General features: G+C 35.0%; 1 protein-coding gene across 1 annotated transcript; it reads right to left on the minus strand.

Annotated features, from left to right (window-relative positions):
- Positions 1-7,903: 7,903 nt before the first annotated feature.
- Positions 7,904-8,926, minus strand: LOC145048937 (polyubiquitin 11-like). The gene has a single exon (XM_078997587.1). It carries the CDS (start codon positions 8,647-8,649, stop codon positions 8,065-8,067), a length of 585 nt encoding a protein of 194 aa, XP_078853713.1. The 5' UTR covers positions 8,650-8,926; the 3' UTR covers positions 7,904-8,064.
- Positions 8,927-21,998: the final 13,072 nt, after the last annotated feature.

Raw genomic sequence — 21,998 nt, forward strand, 5'->3', positions numbered from 1 at the left:
TCATCATCATCACCACCACCATCACCACCATCATCATCATCACCATCACCACCACCATCACACCACCATCATCATCATCACCACCACCACCACCATACCACCATCATCATCATCATCATCACCACCACCATCATCATCATCACCATCACACCACCATCATCATCACCACCATCACCATCACACCACCATCATCCTCACCGTCATCACCATCACTGTCACCACCACCACCATCATCACACCACCAACATCATCATCATCACCATTACATCACCATCATCATCATCATCACCACAACCATCACCACCATCATCATCACCATCACCATCACCATTACCATCACCATCATCATCACCACCATCACCATCACCATCATCATCCTTATTGTCATCATTTATGCATCCGTTTGTTGTTATTTATGTTTTGTTTTAAGTTTAATCAGGATTACACTTAAATGGGGGAGATTTGTTGGTGATTTTATATCATCAATATTATTTAAGTGTAATATGATTAAAATTGTTAACAAAAAGTGATCTTTTTGAATAGTGAACAAGTTAGAATGGTGTAGGAGTGCATACTTGTTCAAGTTTTTCATGATTCAAAGTACATTGTTATTTAGGGGAGAAGCCCCTAAATGAACGGGGGTCCGGGGGCAGCGCCCCTGGCGGGGTCCAAGGGGTAGAGCCCTTGGCTGGGATAATAATAAGACTCGTGTCTTAAATATGTAAGAAAATTTATCCAAAAATAAATTAAGATTCGAATAATAATAATAATAATAATAATAATAATAATAATAATAATAATAATAATAATAATAATAATAATAATAACAACTACAAAGGTTACCCCCGCTACGCAGGGGCCAGAAGCTTTCAATGTTGTTTCCGAATCAATAAATATGACAGACGTAGAAAGTGCAAGGATGACAAGCCCGAGATTTGCCCCGGACCATTTTGTTTATGTTTTTATGAAAAGATGTAAAAGTTTTGACTGCAAGGACCAGAAGTGTGAAAATGGCCAAAGAATAAAAGTGGTAGGAATTAGCAAGTTTTTAGAAAATGGATCAAAGTTGTCGAACCGTTAAAGTTTTGTGGCCAAACTTTAAATATTAAAAGTTCCTAAATAGAAAAAGATCAAAGTTGTCAAACCGTTAAAGTTTTGTGGCCAAACTTTAAATATTAAAAGGTTCCTAAATAGAAAAGAGATCAAAGTTGTCAAACCATTAAAGTTTTGTGGCCAAACTTCAAATATTAAAAGGTTCCTAAAAATGTAAAAATATCGATTACAAGGACCAAAAGTATGAAAATGGCTAAAAATGAGGACCAAAGTTGCCAAAGTACATGGACTAATGCTGCCAAAAAACAACATAAAGTCCAGGGACTAAAATAGACAAAAATTATGAAAGTTCACTATTCATAAGAAATAATTTCCATAATATATATATATATATATATATATATATATATATATATATATATATATATATATATATATATATATATATATATATATATATATATATATATAACTAGAAAGGTGACCCCCGCGTTGCGGGGGTCAAAAGGTGTCGCTTTTGTTATGGCTAAGGCTAGGTTATGGCCAATACGGAGACCCTATAAAACAAACATAAGCAGCATAAAAATATGGACAATGTTTCAATACAATTTTCTAAAAATCAGTTGAGTATTAGTAATCGTATACCTACAAATCAATAATACATACACTTTCGGTAATGGATCAAGTAGTTCTTACCAATCACATTAGCTTCACAAAGAAGGGCAACGCTCTAAATATCAAGACCTTGGATCATAGCATATGTGCTCTGAATGCATGTCTGTTATTAACTGAAGAAATTTAGGTGTATAAAATATTTTTTTGTATTCAATTTAAATTCATTTGTACACCAACCCCATCTAAACCCTACATGAAAAAGCCACATATTATGTAAATACAAATTATACAAAGCATTATTCAAGTCTACATTTTATAATAGATTATGAAAATTAAGAAAACTGAAGGAATGATATGTTGTTTTTCTATTGCTGAAGCTGTTTCAAATACGTAGGGATTGCATCCTCTGGAGTTCTACTAAAAAGCTTTGTAGGTAACTGCCTAAAGATCGTTGCCACAAAACCATTATATACATGATTTTAGTTGATTAAGATAAAACTCCAAACCATACTATAAAAGTTTGTTACTTATACCTGTATAATTTTGCTAACAGTTGAATCCTCAGCAGGACCAATAGCATAAGAAGCCTTCATAGTAGATCTGAAGCATTTTACAAAAGCCATCGGATTCAACATTTCCAAATATGCATTCCAATGTCAAGTTTCGAAATGAGATAGTTAGCAAATGTGATACTTAAAGTAACTTATAGATGATTCTTTGATGGTGATATTTATATACTTCAAAAGTGTGTTATTTTGTTAGTTTTAATTATTTGTTTTTAAAGATCCAAATCTATCATACGTTTACATAAAATAATTATATGATTATTATAATTCTAGATAATAAATTTATACATCACAAGTTAAAACAACTATCTTCATAAACGTATTGTAACAAATATATATATATATATATATATATATATATATATATATATATATATATATATATATATATATATATATATATGAGAGTGTTTGGATGTTCATTTTGAAGTTAAAAAGTCATTTTATCCAAAAGAACTTATTGACTTAGTAAGATGGAAAAAGAAAAGAGTAATATGAGGATTGATGAGGTCAGGCATAAAGAAATCACACAGTACTTACGTTTTCATTGAATACAAATCGATGATGACTCCCAGGTTCATAAATTATTTTAGTTCCAGTGACACCCACCAAACACGCATTCACAGATTTGTTAGTTTTAGCTTTAATATTTCATTCTTTAAATCTATTGTATGAATCCCATTTAGATGCCATTTATTGTTTACTTAATATGGATAAAACCTAATCCATTCACATGTTTAAGTTGAAGAATAGATTGTTTTAAAGATTATAAATATATGTCAGGTCAATTGTTAATTATTGTATCTAGATAAAATTACAATTACTTGCATTCAATAAAAAAAATGTAAAACTAACAATTATGTACCAATAAAAATAGCAACTATCCAAACATAACTTTAGGCAAAGTTACATTTCCTAATACTCATACATTATCTTAATCCAAAAATTGGAAAATAAATGAAAATAATTGAATCATACATATTACATACCTGTTTTATTTGCATCATTACGTTTTGGATCATTTTCTAATTCTGAAGTAGAAGCCCATCAATCTTTTATGTCATCAAACTCCCACCGGTCTCCTGTTCGAGACTGATTTTAGCACAAAACGATCTCCTCCGAATCAAAACCCGATACAACATCCTGCAATTGCTAAAATCAAATTTGTACCCAAAAATAACATTTTACTTTTTTCATGTTTTTTTTAAATTAAATTGTTTTTTTTTTTTTGGTATTTGAATGAGATTGAGATAATAGACATATAGGTTTTTTAAATCTACAATGTTGTAATAGAAAGAAATAAAAGTAGGATATCATTTTCTCAAACCCCACTCCCGTAACAGGAAATTGTTACATTACCTGAAAATACGCTTAAACATTATGAACTCAAGCTTCTTCAGTTATGACTAGAATTTGGTGCCAATCAAAATGAATTTGAAATCAAAGAAAAAAAAAGTGATATAATGTATTTCCTTTCATAATACAATGTTTTTAGTGCGACAGCATCCGAACCACCTGTTTTCTTTTAATGTTTTTAGTGTGACAGCATCACAGAAGATCGGATGTTGGCACCACAAAAGATCAGATTGTGTAATACTATTCTTTTAATGTTTTTAGTGTAACAGCATCCGAACCACCTGTTGTTAATTCCTGAAACCTAGGGACAATTCTTCCACCTGTTGAAAATAAAGAATAAACACCAAAATCATATCAAAAGGGTAAAATAGACAATAATCAGTTGTTATGCGATAATTAGTAGAAACAAACCAGTGGCTATTGCTATAAGCTCCAATTCAACACCACTAACCCATCTCACAGCAGTCAAGTTTATGTGCATTAATAACTGATTTGCTTCATCATTAAAAGGAGAATGTGATGTGATTAATTAGTAACCAAGCTGGAACATAAAAGAAGATACCTGGATGTGAAATTGAATTTTGGACAGACAATCTCTTAATTTTAATCTGAGACGTGCACAATAAAGTGCACAACCGATGACATACCACTTCAAACTGAACTGCAAATTAAAGCACACTTTAAGTTTTGTCTGTTCATTGAGACATTTGAAGGCAACAACTGAAGTACCTAAATTGAAATTGGCGAAATATCAGTTCAAATTTTAACCTGTGTCACTTGTTTTCATGCGGAACCAACACTGGAAACAACCATTATTAATTGAACACTTCATTGACATGGATAGAAAAATACCTTTACATGTTATTGAAGAAGATGCGATGGTGCGCTCTTGGATTCCGCTTCTCATACGCCAGAGTATGTGAGAAACAGTAAATCAAGGGTCATATAAGATAAAAAAATTCCCCAATTTAATCTATCATTCAAAAAAAAAATCAAAAATTTAAAAATCAGAATTGCATCTTACATAACCGACCTATAGAGCGAAAGTTAGGGCATGAGAAAAACTGGAAAATGCAAAAAAACTGACGATAAATGATGAAATAAGAAACGTAAATTGAGTGTGAAAACCTCGTGGGCTTTGCCTCAGTGAGGGGTTGCGTACCTTTTGATTGAAAAAAAAATCGTAGGTGACTTGGGTCTAGATTTTGAAATCGAAGCAATCTGTCCTTCTCACGATATTTCTTTACTTTCTCGTTTCGTATTCAGTCCTAACACACACATACCATATAGCAAGACGAAGAAGGAAGCCGTTTACCAACAGTTCCGGTAGAGACCCTGCTCGTCGATCACCACTAAGACAAACGCCCTTAGAAAGCAAACTGGGTGTTAGTAACGGAGAGAGACGATTGCTTCCTTTGAAACCGGAAGAATCGATTGGAGCCGCGGTGTGGAGAAAGGTAAAATAAGAGGTGGAAAACAGAGACAAAAAGACATTAACACTGATCCGAATCCGATTGGATTACACGGGCGGTGAAGTACAGTTAGAACTTATGTCTGCATCTCCGGTTTAAAAAATGACTAAAGGACCCCTGAAAAAGAAGGAAATAAAAAGTCAAAAAGAAATAAAGAGACAACATACAGGGGTTACAGGGGGCAAATTGTATTTTAATAAAAGAAGTGGGCTACATCTAATACATACAATACAATGACAAAAAACCAAAAGCTTAAGGGCTGAAATTGATAAAAGTATGGTTGTTTAGTGTTACAATTTTTCACAACTTTAATATATATATATATATATATATATATATATATATATATATATATAAAATAATGAAAACAATAATAATAATAATAATAATAATAACAATAATAATAATAATAATAATAATAATAATGAAAACAATAATAATAATAATAATAATAATAATGAAAATAATAATAATAATAATAATAATAATAATAATAATAATAATAATGAAAACAATAATAATAACAATAATAATAATAATAATAATAATAATAATAAAGGAAATGAAAGGAATTCGGTATTGTATTAATACTTATATCAATCCTTTCTAAACGGATGTGGCATGGCTGATCGAATGGTATGATCTTGGACTTTGTATGCTTCATGCCCGAGTTCGAATCTCCTGCCCATTTTTTTTTTATTTTGTTGCTTGCCATTACATATTCCACATTAGGGTTTTATTTGCTAAAAAGAAACGATCGATTCCCTTTCCTTCTTCCTCCTTATCTGTCTTCTGTGAACACTCCCAAAAAAATCCTCGTGTTCATCACTTCTCTGGCGGTCGTCCCCTTCTCCGTTCCGTTGCATCCTCCATCGAAACCTCTTTGTTCGATTTCTTCTCCCACGTAAAACCCTAGATTTTTATAACATATTTTCATTGCAGGTGAAGCTCGATTTCTTCTCCATTCCATCTCTCTCTCTCTCTCTCTCTCTCTCTCTCTCTCGATGGACCACCATTTCCACCCACCAAGATCGATTTGCTGGTGTAACATCGATTTGCAGGCGAAGCATTAAGCTCGATTTGCAGGTCTAACATCGATTTGCAGGTGAAGCAAGTCGATCACCATTACAGCTCTCAAAGATCGATTTTCAGGTGAAAATACAATTCTTTTTCATACTTTCTTTAGTTTTTGTTCGAATTTTTATCAGACTGCATTGATTTTGCCATTATTTTAAGGGTTTCTCTTGAGTTTTGGATTTTCAATTTCTGATAATTGAAATTTTGGGCGTAATGGTGGCTGATTTGGAGTTTAGGATGAATTTTGAGGTTATGATATTCACTTTCTTAATTTCCTACAGGTGATTGGTTTCACTCTTCTGCTGGAGATAGTTTATGCCTCATGTCATCAATGTTGTGGGATTCTATAGACAAAAAAAACCCCAATGATAATACGTTGCTATTTGTTGCATTTGCAGAAGGAATTTAATTGCACATCACAAACTTAAGTAGCTAATGGAAATGTAAAAAGTGGCTCATTTTTGCACGTTTATTTTAGAATTCAAGGATGCTTCCAATTTTAAAGAGAAAATGCAGTCGTAATCTAGAATATTACCTGGTTTTGGTTGAACTAAACATGATCAGATTGAATCATATATGCTTTTTGTTGCTCAAAGTAATATTTGAGTGTATGTGTCTAATCTGATATGTATGTGTTTATGTATATGTCATCTGATTTGTATGTGTATGTCTTAGCCTTATTATGGTTGTTTCCAATTGCAGGATCAAGTTATATACAAATTTGAGTGAAGAGGTCCACGCTACTATTAAATCAAGATGACAACGAAGTTTTGAGAGCTTGAATGGTACCAATATTGTTTTGACATTATTACCCTTTGTAGAATAGGATTCTACTTACTAGATTGGTGATATCAATATTTGAAGCTAAAGGATGCCAAGTTTATTGTAAATTGTTATTTCATTAGTAATATGTATTTGTATTTGATGGATTTTAGGTTTATGAGGTTTATTGTAATATTATTTGATTTGTGGTTGAATTTCAATATTATTATTAGGTTAATGTAATGAGTTTTTTTAATATATTTTGGACAGAAAAAAATGGATTTTTTAAAATTTTTTGCTGTTTTTTTTTTTTTTAAATTAAAAGTAATTACTTACGGATTACCTACGGAAAATCAGTAGGTAATGTGAGCCGTAGGAAATCCGTAGGTAAAGAAGTCAATGTTAGTCAAAGTGGGTCCCGTCGGTAATCCGTAGGTAAACTGTAGCTGGTGCTTTCCGTAACTATTTGTAGGTATTTAACTACGGAATAACCCGTAGGTATTCAGTAGTTAGTCTGTAGCAATTCCGTAAATATAAATTTCTCACGGGCTATTATGCTACAAGCCTTTTTCCGTAGGTATTGCTTTATACCTACGGATTACCCTTGTTTTCTAGTGTGTGTGTATATATATATATATATATATATATATATATATATATATATATATATATATATATATATATTACCGACACTTTTCCTATGGACTTTTCATGATTTCTATGTCGGTCGGCATTTTGTTGGTTCCTCTTTGTTGTATTTTTATTGGAAATCGGATGGAAATTACCAGTTCCTCGGTTTGTCGTGCCAACATGCATGGGAAAACCTTCTCCTAACCCCCAAATCATGAAATTCTTAAATGGACCTTTTGCAAATCATAAATGGTAAAAGTTATACAAATTAAACGTTACATACCACATAAACAACAACCAATTAATCTTGACTTAGCAAAGATATATTTCAGCTCCCAGAAGTTCATTAAAGACAATGCATGATACCTCGACTATACAAGACCACCAACATTAAATAACGCAGTGTTAATTATGGTTTTGACTTTTGAGCGATCGATTACATATACAAAACAAGTTTCCTTTTTACCAATGTGTATGTAAATCACCAAGCATAAAACGGGATGAAAGAAGTTTTGGAATAACACCTGCTCCATTTAACCTCTGATACGCAGGACAAGGTGCAGAATGGACTCATTTTCAATATTATAATAAGCGAGAGTCCGACAATCTTCAAGCTGCCCCGCACCAAATACAAGCCTCTGAAGATCAGCCGCAATCCCTTCCATGGCTTGAATTTTTGCCTTCACATTATCAACAGTATCCGACCTCTCAACATCCAGAATCATCGTCTTTCCTGTCAAAAACTTGACAAAGATCTGCACATCCCCTCTAAACGTCAGAACTAAGGTAGATTCTTGTTGGATATTATAATCCGCCAAACTTCTATCATCATCGAGCTGCGTGCCATTAAAAGCCAAACACTGCTTAGCCAGTGGAAAGCTTTTCTCCTGAACCCTAGCCTTCACGTTATCAATCGTATCGGAGCCTTTAACTTCCAAAGTGATCGTGTTGCCGTTTAGTGTTGTGACGAAGATCTTCATCGTACTGCGAGCACGGAGGGTGATATTCAACGTAGATTCAGTGTCTTGTATTTTAGCCTTTACATTGTCAATCCCAGCAGAACTTTCAACCTCCAAAGTGATAGTTTTTCCGGTTAAGGTCTTGACGGAAATCTGCATTCCACCACGGAGACGGCGGACTAGGTGAAGGGTGGATTCGTTCTTCCAACTTGCAACTGTTTCCCGGCGAATATATATGAGCCTCTACTGATCATGTGGAATCCCTTTCTTATACTGGATCTTGGCTTTGACGTTGTCGATTGTATCAGAACTCTCTACTTCTAAGGTAATGGTATTGCTGGTGAGGGTTTTCACGAAGATCTGCATACTGCCGCGAAGATTGGGGATAAAACGAGGGTTTTGACTTTTGATCGATGTAGTCTATTCAATCCCCATCGTTCTATCATTTACAATGCTATAAGTGAAAAACAAAAATGATATTTTAGCATCTACAAGATGGGTCTGTTTGGATCTAAATTTTTTTTTTTTTTTTTTTTGGCGGACGCCTTTCATTTTTTAATTGATATGTTGGTTAGATTTGTTGGATTGCTTCTAAAAATAAATAAAAAATAAAATAAAATAAAATAAAATCTAATGAAGGTTTTTTTACCACATGTTCTTTTCTTTTTCATTTGAACACATAGTATTTTCTAGAATTTTTAGATTTTTTATTTTTCATTTATCATTTCATTTTTTTTTTTTTTTCTTATAAATTCAAATTTTTCAAATTGTTAAAATTTCACATTTAATTTTTTTTAATTAAACTCATGTAATACAAGGGTCTCACACCTAGTTGCTCATATAATAAATTAGATATGTTTTAGATTTAGTATGTTTTTTTTTTTTTATCAAAGGTTCTTAGGGATTAGTACCAATCCACACCAAAAAACTAGAACCGGACCATAATCTAATACATTACGTATATACAATTGCTTTGGTATTTAGTTTTGACATTTTTGGTATTGAATATTAAGGAAACATGACTTACAAGTCCAATGAAATTTCTAAACCGTAAAAAAAACCTCAATTATGTTTTATGTGTTTAAGAAAACCCAACGAACGTTTGCATGTGATCATAGTTAACTTAATGGATCATCTCTAAATTAGAACCGATATCTCCCCCAATAATAGACAATTTTCAAGTATATTTACTTTTTTCATCTATATTGAACAGCATATATGTTTGCATGTGATCATAAGCATCAAAGCATGGTGTATTTTTTTCTCCTTGACACAATGACGTATAGGACACATGGTAGCATGATTCTGTTTTAAACACCCTAGGTCATCCTATAATTAATAGTTGAATTTGTATGCATGTGATCATAAACATGGTCTATTTCTTTTTGTTTGACACAATAAATGAATAGAATATTCTTCGAACAACCCTCTCATATATGATACAACTACGTCAATCTATAATGAACACGTTTGCATGCGATCATAAACATGGCAGATTGAAGGACTAGTTATAATCATAATAAAAAAAAAATCCTGTTGAAGGATGCATGATATATATATTTATAATTTTATCGTTCATATGTATTGACTTCTGTATTCATAAAGCATAAGGGGGCTGCTATTTTTGGGCTAGTGTTCACGATTGATCTAATAAGCAAAATCATGAGTGAGACTACTTTTTTGAGCTACTGTTCACACAGTTGATCTAATAAGTAAAATCAGAAGTGGGATGCCATTTTGGGCAACTGTTTACATTTGATCCAATAAGAAAAAACAAAAGTGGCTGTCGTTCTTGGGCAACTAATTTTGGTTCATAATATAGTCTTCGAATTAAAAATACAAAATGGATCTCATACCCGAACCGATATCAAATGCTACTCTAGGGTTCGGTATTTGTAACATCCTAAGTTGCACGGAAACGGATACGGCAATGGGAAACGGATACGGAACGGAAACAGGAAACGGCAAAATTCTAAAATTCAAGATACGGATACGGCAGAGATACGGCAATATAAAAATATGAAAAAACATATATATATATATATATATATATATATATATATATATATATATATATATATATATATATATATATATATATATATATATATATATATATATATAAGAAATTCCAAAATATAATAATAATCAATCGATTTCTGAATTGATGAGTGCCTGAGTGGTGAATTTTTTCTTATTATGTTCTTGATTGTCGACAAGTATAATGTATTGATGCAAAGCAATAAACGGGCAAATCACTAAACCTGGTTGGACGTCGATTATAATAAAACAAGAGGCAGCAGTTGGTGATAGTTGTAGGATAATGTCGAATTGTTGATTACAATACCCATTATTACTCTATTAAAAAGCCCATGTAAAAAAAAAAAAAAAAAAAAAAAAAAAAAAAAAAGAAACTTTGTGGAAACTTGAAGGAAACGTTTCTGGATAATCTGATACGTCCAGGAAACGTTTCTTAGCCGTTTCCCCCAAGCATCTGTTTCCCACAAGTATCTGATACGGGTACGCCACCCAAAATGCCGTTTCCATGCATCATAGGTAACATCTGTATTTTAGGATACATAAAATTTTATCAAATAAATAAATCAGATAACCAAATAGTAAACAAAATAAATAAATCATAATCATAACATTAAATTAATCTAAGAGTAAAATTAAATGAATTAATGAATTAAATATATGCTTACGGTCTATTATTGGTGTTGGTACAAGTTAAAACGACTCACTAGTACAAAAGTGACTTTTGGTAATAAGTTTTTTAAACATGTTGTCACAGTTTTGATTAGCTGCAATACTAAAGGTCATTAATCAAATTTAAATAATGTTTTAATCACATATTAACTAAAAATATTACCATTGCAAACTATGTTCACATATTTCGTTACCGTTTTACATAAACATGTAACAAATACTAGGTAATAGTTACGGTTGATCATTGTGACAGAATGTCATCAGTGGTCACGTTAATTACTTATGTGTGTCTAAAAATAAGAATATTAATAATAAAAGTAGAAAAGACATTTTACTATAAGTAATTTATGGTTACTATTTAAAAAACAATTTGTGACCATACAACTTAATTATTTGTCTGTGTTTAAAAGTATAATATAGTAAGGATAAAAATACATATGACTACAAATTTTATTTTCTCTGTTTACTAAAATTTCAATTTTTCACTCTATTAAAATTTATAATATTTTTATCTCTTTACGAAAAAATCAATATATTTGTTTCCCCATCTCTAAAAAATTAGACCGACTTCCCTCTTTCTCTTTTTCTCTATGTTCGACTTCCCTCGTTCTATTTGTTTCTCTCTATAAACATTCCATCTATTAAAAAAACATAATCACTCCACCGTCGCACCTCTCATTCACCAATATTGTCTCAATATCTATAATCAAAGGTTCAAGCTCATTCCCATATACCATAGACACTTCCTTTGTCGCCCAATTTTCATCATCGAACTCGAAGACTGTAACTTCTATTCCAGGTAAATGATTTATTTATGTTTTGGACAATTAAAAATGTAAAATATGGATTTTGAGATTGTCACTACGTGATGAAGGATACATCACGATGTGGGCATCGATGTTTAAAACACGCATCCATTTTGTGTGTCACGATGCGACGAGTATGTGGTCACGACCTAAAGGTCGCCTTGGTATTTAACCCTAATTTCGGGATTTGTGCCCTATTGATGGCAAGTGAGGGCTAGCGTTTGCACACCCTTAACCTACATCAACTCCCTAGTGCTCTCCAAGAAACCCTAGCCCCATTTTTGATCTTGTGAGCTCCTTTTTGGCGATTTTAGCCTTGAAGAAGAAGGAATGATGTTTTGGTGCATTATCTCAGCTAGTAAGCCTCTCTCTCATCATCTTGAGCTATCTTAGGATTCTTGTAAGTCCTTAAGTTCCTGGATTTATAGTCTAAGCATGCTAGATCTAGATTTTTGCTCAATTTTTTCAATGTTTGAGGAGGTTTGGATGTTGGAATCTCATATATGAGTTCTTAAGACTCCTTTGTAATCCTTTGTCCCATATTTGGAAAGTTAGTAAGTTGTAAGTCACATGCATGAAATTTGATCTTATTTTCCCTTGATTTTGACCGAGCTTGTGTTCAACATATACATTGGAAATGCATGTCCAAAAAGCAATGATTTTTATGATGATTTGGGATGGAGAAATCCTTTTGGAAAGTTTGAGAGCTTGGCCTAAAGGATTAAGAGCTTAAAGCATTAAGCTATACAGAGCGGTTCCCACGACGTGACAAGTTGATTGTCACGACGTGGCGATAGACAGCTTCACGATTATTGTGTCTTAGTGTTGTCACGATGTGACCAATTTGTGGCCACGACGTGAAAATTAGTTGATGTTGAATTTGACCGTTAACCTTGACTGTTGGCTTATACTGATGGGTTTTATACATAAGAACATTCCTAAGTGCGCATACAAACCCTAATGCTTGGATCTAGGTTTCTCTATTAAACATGCTTTGAATCCAAGACTTCTAATGACTTATTAGGTGTAAGAACAACACAAAAAAACAAATCTAGAAACATACCTTTGATTCTCTTGTTTGATCTTGTTGTCTTGGAGCTCTAGAGTCACAATTGTCACTCCTCTAATGGCTTACAAACACCAACTAGCAAAGAGGATGATTTGAGAGAGAGGAGAGAGGTGAAATTCGGCCAGGGTATCCTTACTTTTTAGGATGTCGAATTCCCTCAGCCATAGGATCTATTTATACTTGTAGACTCCTTAAGGGTTATAGCTTAAACCCTAGTTGGATAACTTAGACTTTAAGTTAATCCATATCCTTTCCTTGATAACCCTTTGGACGATTTTGGCTTATCCTATCCCTAGAAATCGTCCAATCCTTTATCAATAAGGATTTACAGTCTAAAGTTTAACTATCAAAGAATTGACAGTTTATACCCTCTTATTTAATTAATCTCCTTAAGTTACCAAATTAATACTAATTAATCTATAACTTATATTAATCAAATAACTATATTATTATTCCTTATATTATTCTCATAATATATTAATAATATCTATTCTCTCATAATATATCATCCTACCAAGTTGTTATGGTGAAGGCAACCCAAAAGGACCATGCACAATCGGGTCAAATACTTGCCTAATATAGTTGCAGCCTTAGACACTATTCCAACAGTCTCCCACTTGGATAAGTCTAGTAACTATATGCGCAGGTACACTCCGATTTGCAATCGTAGCTCTCAAAGACGCTGGCAAACTCTGATCTAATCAATCTTGTCCTTCAGATAAGGGATCGTATAGTCCTCTGTTAGATATCATGCTGACAATACTATGGAATAGTTATTCAAGCATTTGGTTTCTCGATCTCCGATTTATTTGACATAGAACTTAATCGAACACATCAATTCAGTTCTGACCGGGCCCGGCACATAAGTCAAATCAAATCATCGAGCGGCCGAGATATCACTTTTTCCTTCAAAGGATAAAAGTTACAGATAAACTTCGACTTATATGCATTTACTTATTCATTAACCAACTACACACAACAATGCGTTTTATAACATCGAGTTACCAATGCGTTTTCGCATTGTCAATGTACAATCAATTAACCAATAACAAACCATATATCTAGGTTTTAAGACTATATGATATTATCGTCTTGCGATCACCTTTTACTATCTTATTCCATAAAGTGATTCCAGCAAGATCGAGTTTGTTCCAATGCTCAAACCTAGTTCATAAGCACTCATGAACGTTGCAGCAATCTTTTGCTATGTCTAACACCATTTAGGCACTCTACACACCTATTCATGACAATCTTCATTCATATCTACTTCTGACATATGAACGATTGTGGACAATTTGAACAATTCGATTTTTCTTAATAAACTCAATTATTCTGGAAGTCAAAACATGCAAAGTGAAACAATAGTTAAATAATTAACATAAGATAGTAACATTACTTATAAATAAAACTCCTTTATTTAATCATCAAATGTTAATTACATCTATCTATTACACGTTTCTAATACTATCTAATCTATGCTAATATCATCCTTCAACCCAATACTCCTAGCATGCTGCAAGTTCTTAACCCTACTCAGTCCCTTCGTAAGCGGATCTGCTGGGTTATCTTCCGATGATATCCTCTTCACTACGAGTTGTCCTTCTTCTACACGATGTCTAATAAAGTGATATTTTCTGTCGATATGTCGTGATCTACCATGATCTCTTGGTTCCTTGGTCAAGGCAACCGCACCTTCATTATCACAGAAAATCTCCATGGGCTCCTTTATGGCAGGTACACCTCCAAGATCACCAATGAAGTTCTTTAGCCATATTGCCTCCTTCGACGCTTCGCTCGCTGCAATGTACTCTGATTCGCACGTTGAATCAGCTACGGTTTCCTGCTTGGAACTCTTCCAAGTTACTGCTCCTCCATTCAGGGTAAAGACCCAACCCGAATGCGAACGGTAGTTGTCCCTGTCGGTCTAAAAACTGGCATCACTATACCCTCGCACCTTCAAGTCATCACTCCCTCCAAGGACTAAGAAGCATTCCTTCGTCCTCCGAAGGTACTTAAGGATATTCTTCACCGCAACCCAATGGGCTTTGCCATGGTTCCCTTGATATCTACTAACCATGCTCAAAGCAATGGCTACATCAGGGCGAGTACAAGTCATAGCGTACATGATTGAGCCAACTGCGGAAGCGTATGGAACTCGGCTCATTTCATCTATCTCGGCTTCGGTACTCGGAGTTTGAGTCTTACTCAACTTGGCATTGCTTTGTATTGGTAATTCTCCCTTCTTCGAGTTTTCCATACTAAAATGTTTTAGTACCTTCTCTAAGTAAGTGTTCTGACTAAGTCCTATTAGTCTCTTACTTCTTTCTCTTACTATCCTTATTCCCAAAATATAGGAAGCCTCTCCGAGGTCCTTCATAGCGAAGCACTTCCCGAGCCAGGACTTAACCTCCTGCAGAGTCGGGACGTCGTTTCCTATGAGTAAAATGTCATCGACATATAGAATGAGAAAGCTTACTACACTCCCATTGGCTTTGACATATACACACGATTCATCTTCGCTTCGTACAAATTCAAACTCTTTGACTTTCTCATCGAAGCAAAGATTCCATCTGCGAGACGCTTGCTTTAGTCCATAAATGGACTTCTCAAGCTTACACACTTTATTCGGATGCTTTGGATCCACAAACCCCTCTGGCTGAGCCATGTAAACATCCCCAGCCAACTTTCCGTTAAGGAAAGCGGTCTTGACATCCATTTGCCAAATCTCATAATCATGAAATGCGGCAATCGCTAGCATCACTCTAATAGATTTTATCTTCGCAACTGGTGAGAAGGCCTCTTTATAGTCAACTCCGGGAGTTTGAGTAAAGCCCTTCGCAACTAATCACGCGTTAAACGTGTGTACCTTTCCATCCACGCCGGTCTTCTTCTTGAAGATCCATTTGCACCCAACGGTCTTACGTCCGGGTACATTATCAACCAAATTCCAAACTTGGTTATCATACACGGATTGGATCTCGCTATCCATTGCCTCTTTCCATTTCGCAGACTCCGGGCCTGCCATGGCTTCCTTATAGCTATTAGGTTCATCAAGGTTTGTTAGTGTACTATCACTAATATACGTGTCCCCTTCGGTAGTAATATGAAAACCATACAACTGAGGTTGAAACCTAACTCTTTCGGAACGTCTAAGAGGTAATGATATGTCAATTGGTTCAACCGGAGTTTCCTCCTCGGGTTGAGCGCCAGCGGTTGAGGTTCCTTCATCTATCGACTCTTGAATCTCTTCAAGATCGATTTGCCTCCCACTGTCTCCTTGGCCTATGATTTCTCGCTCTCGGAAAACTCCTCTCCTCGCAACAAAGAAAACATTATCCTTTGGTCTATAGAAGAGATATCCAAAGGATTTCTACGGGTAGCCGATGAAAATACATCGCTCACTACGAGGTTCGAGCTTGTCGTGAGTATCTCGTCTTACGAAAGCCTTGCAACCCTAAACCTTGATATGTACCAACGAAGGAACTTTCCACGTCCACATCTCGTGAGGTGTTTTGGTAACCTTCTTAGTAGGGAATCGGTTAAGGATATGGGCGGAAGTCTCTAAAGCATACCCCTAAAAAGAGATAGATAGCGAAGCATGACTCATTATAGAGCGAATCATGTCCAACAAGGTTCGATTACGCCTTTCTGCCACACCATTCAATTATGGTGTCCTAGGTGGCGTCAATTGTGAAACTATTCCACACTCCTTGAGATAATCATGGAATTCAAGACTTAGGTACTCTCCTCCTCGATCGGATCGAAGCATCTTGATCTTCCTGCCCAATTGATTCTTCACTTCGTTCTTGAACTCTTTGAACTTTTCAAAAGTTTCTGACTTTTGCTTGATTAAGTAGATATACCCATATGTACTATAGTTATCGGTAAGAGTCACGTAGAAGTGGTTTCCATCCTTCGTGGTAGATCTACACGGTCCACACACATCGGTATGTATGAGGTCCAATAGACCCTCACCCCTTTCGCACGTACCAGCGAAGGGTGACTTAGTCATCTTTCCAAGTAAACAAGACTCGCATGTGTCATCTTCCCTAAGGTCGAATGACTCCAACACTCCATCCTTTTGGAGTTGGGCTATGCGTTTCTTGTTGACATGTCCAAGACGACAATGCCATAAGGATGCCTTATACATACTATTGGAAGAATCCAAGTACAAAACATCATTTCCTAACTTATCAACAATCATAACAGTTTCACAAATTCCATTACATGGTATAGCTTCAAAGTAAAAGACACCATTTAGATAAGCTGAAATAGAACCATTCTCATTATTAAAAGAAAATCTAAAACCTTGTCTAAACAAACTATGAAAAGAAATGATGTTTCTAGCCATTTTTGGCGAATAGCAACAATTGTTCAAATCTAAAGATAAACTATTCTTAAGCACTAAAGAATACACTCCAATCTTGGTCACAGGCGACAATCTTCTGTTCCCCATGATTAGATTTATTCTTCCATGCTCCACGTCTCTACTTCTTCTTAGTCCCTGCACATTAGAACAAATGTGGTAACCACAACCGGTATCAAGAACCCAAGAAGTATTGTGGGAATCATTAGATTTAATTGTATATATACCTTCGAAAGATGGCTTGATCTTTCCTTCCTTGATGGCTTGTAGGTATTCCGGGCAGCTTCTCTTCCAATGTCCTATCTTGTGGCGGTGGTGGCACTCTGCCTCCTTCGGGTTAGAGTGGGGCTTAGCGGGATCACCTTTGGTCCCACTAGAAGAGGCACCATCTCGGGCTTTCACCTTGTGATGGTTCTTTGATGAAGCCTTCCTCTTCTTTCCTTTTCCTTGTCCAATTGCCAAGACAGGAGCAGCGGGCGGATTGGGAGTTAGTGCAACAGACTTGTCCTTAAAGTTGCTCTCAGCGACCCTCAAGAGACCTTGGAGTTTGCTTAGGGTGACCTCTTCTTTGTTCATGTGATAGGTCATCCTAAATTGATTGTAGCTCGGAGGAAAAGAGTGAAGCACCATGTCGATCGCCAAGTCTTCCCCAAAGTCAACATTTAACTTGCGAAGGCGGTCGACATACCTTTGCATCTTTTGCAAGTGCACGGTAAGAGACTCTCCATGACCCATCTTAGCGGAAATCATGTTCGTGAAAATCTCATAATGCTCTTGTCTCGCATTTTGATGGTATCTCTCCAATAAGTCTTGGTGCATTTCGTACGGATACATGTCCTCGTAGGACTTTTGGAATTCGGAGTTCATAGTCGCGATCATGATGCAATTCACTTTCGTTGCATCACGCTCGTGAGTTTCGAAAGCGGTGATTTCGGTGGGAGTAGCAATTTCGGGGTTGATTTTCTCGAGCTTCTCATCGAGGACATACTCCTTATCCTCATAGCGAGCAATCGTGCAAATGTATCTTATCCATTCGCTAAAGTTCATTCCATCAAAGGTGACCTTTTGACAAAGGCTCATCAAAGTGAAAGAACTCGCAGCAGCATTGTTGGCGTTCGACATCTATAAATAGAAAGGACAATGATAGATTAGAATATGAATCCCTAATATTCACCCAATAAGAAATTAGGGCTAGGATCCAACAACAATATTTACACATTAGAAAAGGGATGCCGAAATCTAACATGCAAACAATTTGAAGGTAAGTGAATGACGATTCACTAATTCTCCACCATGAAAAACATAACTTTAAGTCCTAAATGTATTGAGAATTCCTAGGTTCGGATGAGATTCATTGAAACTTTTCAATGGCATGTTTAAATCTTGATATGCCCCTCTGGTTTGTGATTGGGATACCGAGGATCACAAAGCGGGTGTGAATTACCATGCAAATTCACATGGTGCCTTCATTGTAACGATCACCTATTCGATGTGCCGGTAAACCACACACGCTCCATAGAACTATGATAAACAATGAATCACCCTTTGCCACCTTCGCTTAGAACCAATTAGTGTACCAGTAAACCACACACACTCCACTAACTTCTTAGCAAGGTGAAAAGTGTAATTTCATGGGATTGCATCAATTCACTTTTCCTAAAGTAACTAAGATTGGGAAATTTTAAGAAAACATGTAGCTACTTTGTATTTCTTATTATACTTTTAATGAGAGGATGAGGTTGGCCTATCCTACCCGTTCGGCTAACAAACCTCCACCAATCAAGCGAGCGGTGGGTGTGAGTGTACACCCATTAAGCGCCATTTTATAGGCCGCAACCTTATACCCACCTTATAGACCGGCTTCGTGAATGAGGCCTACTAACGGTAAGACTAGCATTTAAGTTATATATACATATATATATATATATATATATATATATATATATATATATATATATATATATTAATCTTGTAATATTATATTAGTATAGGGTTGTATTTTAAACTTGTAAAATTCTAGGGTTTGAAATTTAAATTGTCTAAATTAAAATTTTAATCACAAAACATAAATTTCAAAACTTGAGGACAAGTTTCAAACATTTAAAACATAAAGGATCAAATAACAAACAATTAATCTCATAATTATCCATATTTGATTAATAATTATCATATAAGGAAATCAAATATTTTATTAATTGATAATTATCTTCAATTAGATCAAAAATATAGTCATATATATATATATATATATATATATATATATATATATATATATATATATATATATATATATCATAAAATCGGATTAGGGTTGATCTAATATGATTAAGGTAAGTTTCCATAAGATAAATATGAAAAAATCCCGTTTTTGGCTAATCCTGACGCTCGGACTCGCCGAGTACCCACACTGGACTCGCCGAGTCAGGCCAACTCGCCGAGTCCACTATGGGACTTGCCGAGTCCATGACTCAGAAACGTAAAAATCGAATTTTTCAGTTAAGATTCAAATACTCAAGCATCAATTTAATAGAAAGCAATCAAGGCTCTGATACCATTGATGGGTTTTGTACATAAGAACATTCCTAAGTGCCCAAACGGACAGAGGAACTCATCAAGTCCATAGAGGAACTCGACGAGTTTAGTCATGTTGTCTTGTTTTTTGTGATGGTAGAACTCGTCGAGTCTATGGGTAACTCGACGAGTTGATTCACCAAATCTCGACCGTTAGCAGTCAGGGAACTCGACGAGTCAGGGGTTGACTCGATGAGTTAGATCACGATTTTAGGGTTTTAGGATTCGGTGAGTTGATGGAGCAACTTAGTGAGACGGGTCAACCTGGAATGTTGACTTTGAACAGAATGTTGACTTTGACCAGGGGTAAAATGGTAATTTTACCCTTAGAAGGATTCTCAGTTTTTGACTAAGTGTTCATTGTGAATTTATAGCCGGGGAGTTGTGGTAGCAGCTATCAGAGATTCCTCACACGAGACTTCAGCACCCAGTTTAAGTGGTGAGTTTCCTTCAGTAGGAACGGGTCTAAGGCACCAAGGCCGACCCATATATGTTATATGTTAGTGACTGAGTGTGGGCGGGGCCCGAATCTCATAGTAGACGAGTTTGGGCGGGGCCCTAATCTTGTAGTATTAATTTAGTATAGTTATGTGACTATTTGATAGGAATATATACTTGTTGTTTGTGTGATACTTGTATGCATGTTAGACAGCGTAGTGTGGGCGGGGCTTGAAGCTCCTAGACAACAGAGTGTGGGTGGGGCCCGAATCTTCATTAGAGTGGGTGTAGCACATATCTCTTAGTTGCATGTATATGTATGGTATGTGGTAGTTTGGGGAGACTCACTAAGCTTCGTGCTTATAGTTTTTAGTTTTGGTTTCAGGTACTTCCGCTCATTAGAGGAAGAGCTCGGGATGACGGTATGACACACACCACAGTTTTCAGCCTAATAGGATTCACTCTGATATTTTGACATATGATTATGATACATTGATAGATGTTATGAGATTTTTGAGATACATGTTTTATAACGTTTTGATACTTATGCTTTTGTTACTATGATGTTTGATGAAATATGCTTTTTTTTTCTTAAATGATTTAAAACAAAATGTTTTGGACTGTATTTTTGGGATGTTAAACCATGGGACTATTGATAGTCCCCAAGGTTGCTAATAACCCATAAGGTGTGCTTTTAATCGACAAGGTGTGTTGTTAGCCTTTTGGTATAGCTGATAGTCCCCAGGCTTGGTGATAACTCATAGTTGTTTATTATGTTGTGATGTATGTTATATTTTGTGAAACTCACTAAGCTTCGTGCTTACAGTTATAAATTAATGTATTTAAGTTACTTTAGATGATCGTGGGAAGGCGAAGTCTTGACTGTACACTCCAGCCTATAGATTTTATGAGTTTCGGATTTTTTATACTCTAATTTGTGATGATTGTATTGATATACCTGGGTATTTTCAACTTGGTTTTTATAATAATTGATGTTTAATCTATATTAAAAACAAGAAAGTTTATGATAAAAATGGGAAGTTAGAAAGACCATCAAGGGACAGTCCAAATATCAAATCTAGGTTGAATAGACAACGATTGCAATTTGGATGGTAGATATGACAATAGAAACGAGTTCATTTCAGTAACTAATTGGTTAGATTAAATCTCAGACTAGTACTTATTGTAGTGGTGGTGGAAGCATGAATAGGCGATGATGATTATGATATTGACATTTATGACAATATATAAATAATGAAACCCTATCATTCTTAAAACGCTGACCTTATCATCCTTTCTCTTGTACTTAGTGTGGCTTCTTGTTTCTTGCTGATAGTGTGTTTTTGACAAATTTACCCTTATCCTATGGTGAATTTTTGGTTTGTTGTTACCGATATGCTGCTTAAGGGGTTCAACTTTGAGATGGACTTGGTTTGCTTGTATGGTTTCAAGAATGGTATGCTTCTTTAGAGGTGTTGTTGCTTTAATGTTTATTCGCATTTTTCCCATGTGTTTGTGTTAGATTAGTGTCTAAGCCCGTAGCCATATT

This window comes from Lactuca saligna, chromosome 5, assembly GCF_052625555.1.
Source record: "Lactuca saligna cultivar CGN05327 chromosome 5, ASM5262555v1, whole genome shotgun sequence".
NCBI classification, from domain to species: domain Eukaryota; kingdom Viridiplantae; phylum Streptophyta; class Magnoliopsida; order Asterales; family Asteraceae; genus Lactuca; species Lactuca saligna.

What these genes read in the sequence shown, in the direction of transcription:
- LOC145048937 (XM_078997587.1), bottom strand. Translation starts at nt 8,649, where the DNA reads ATGCAGATTTCCGTCAAGACCTTAACCGGAAAAACTATCACTTTGGAG.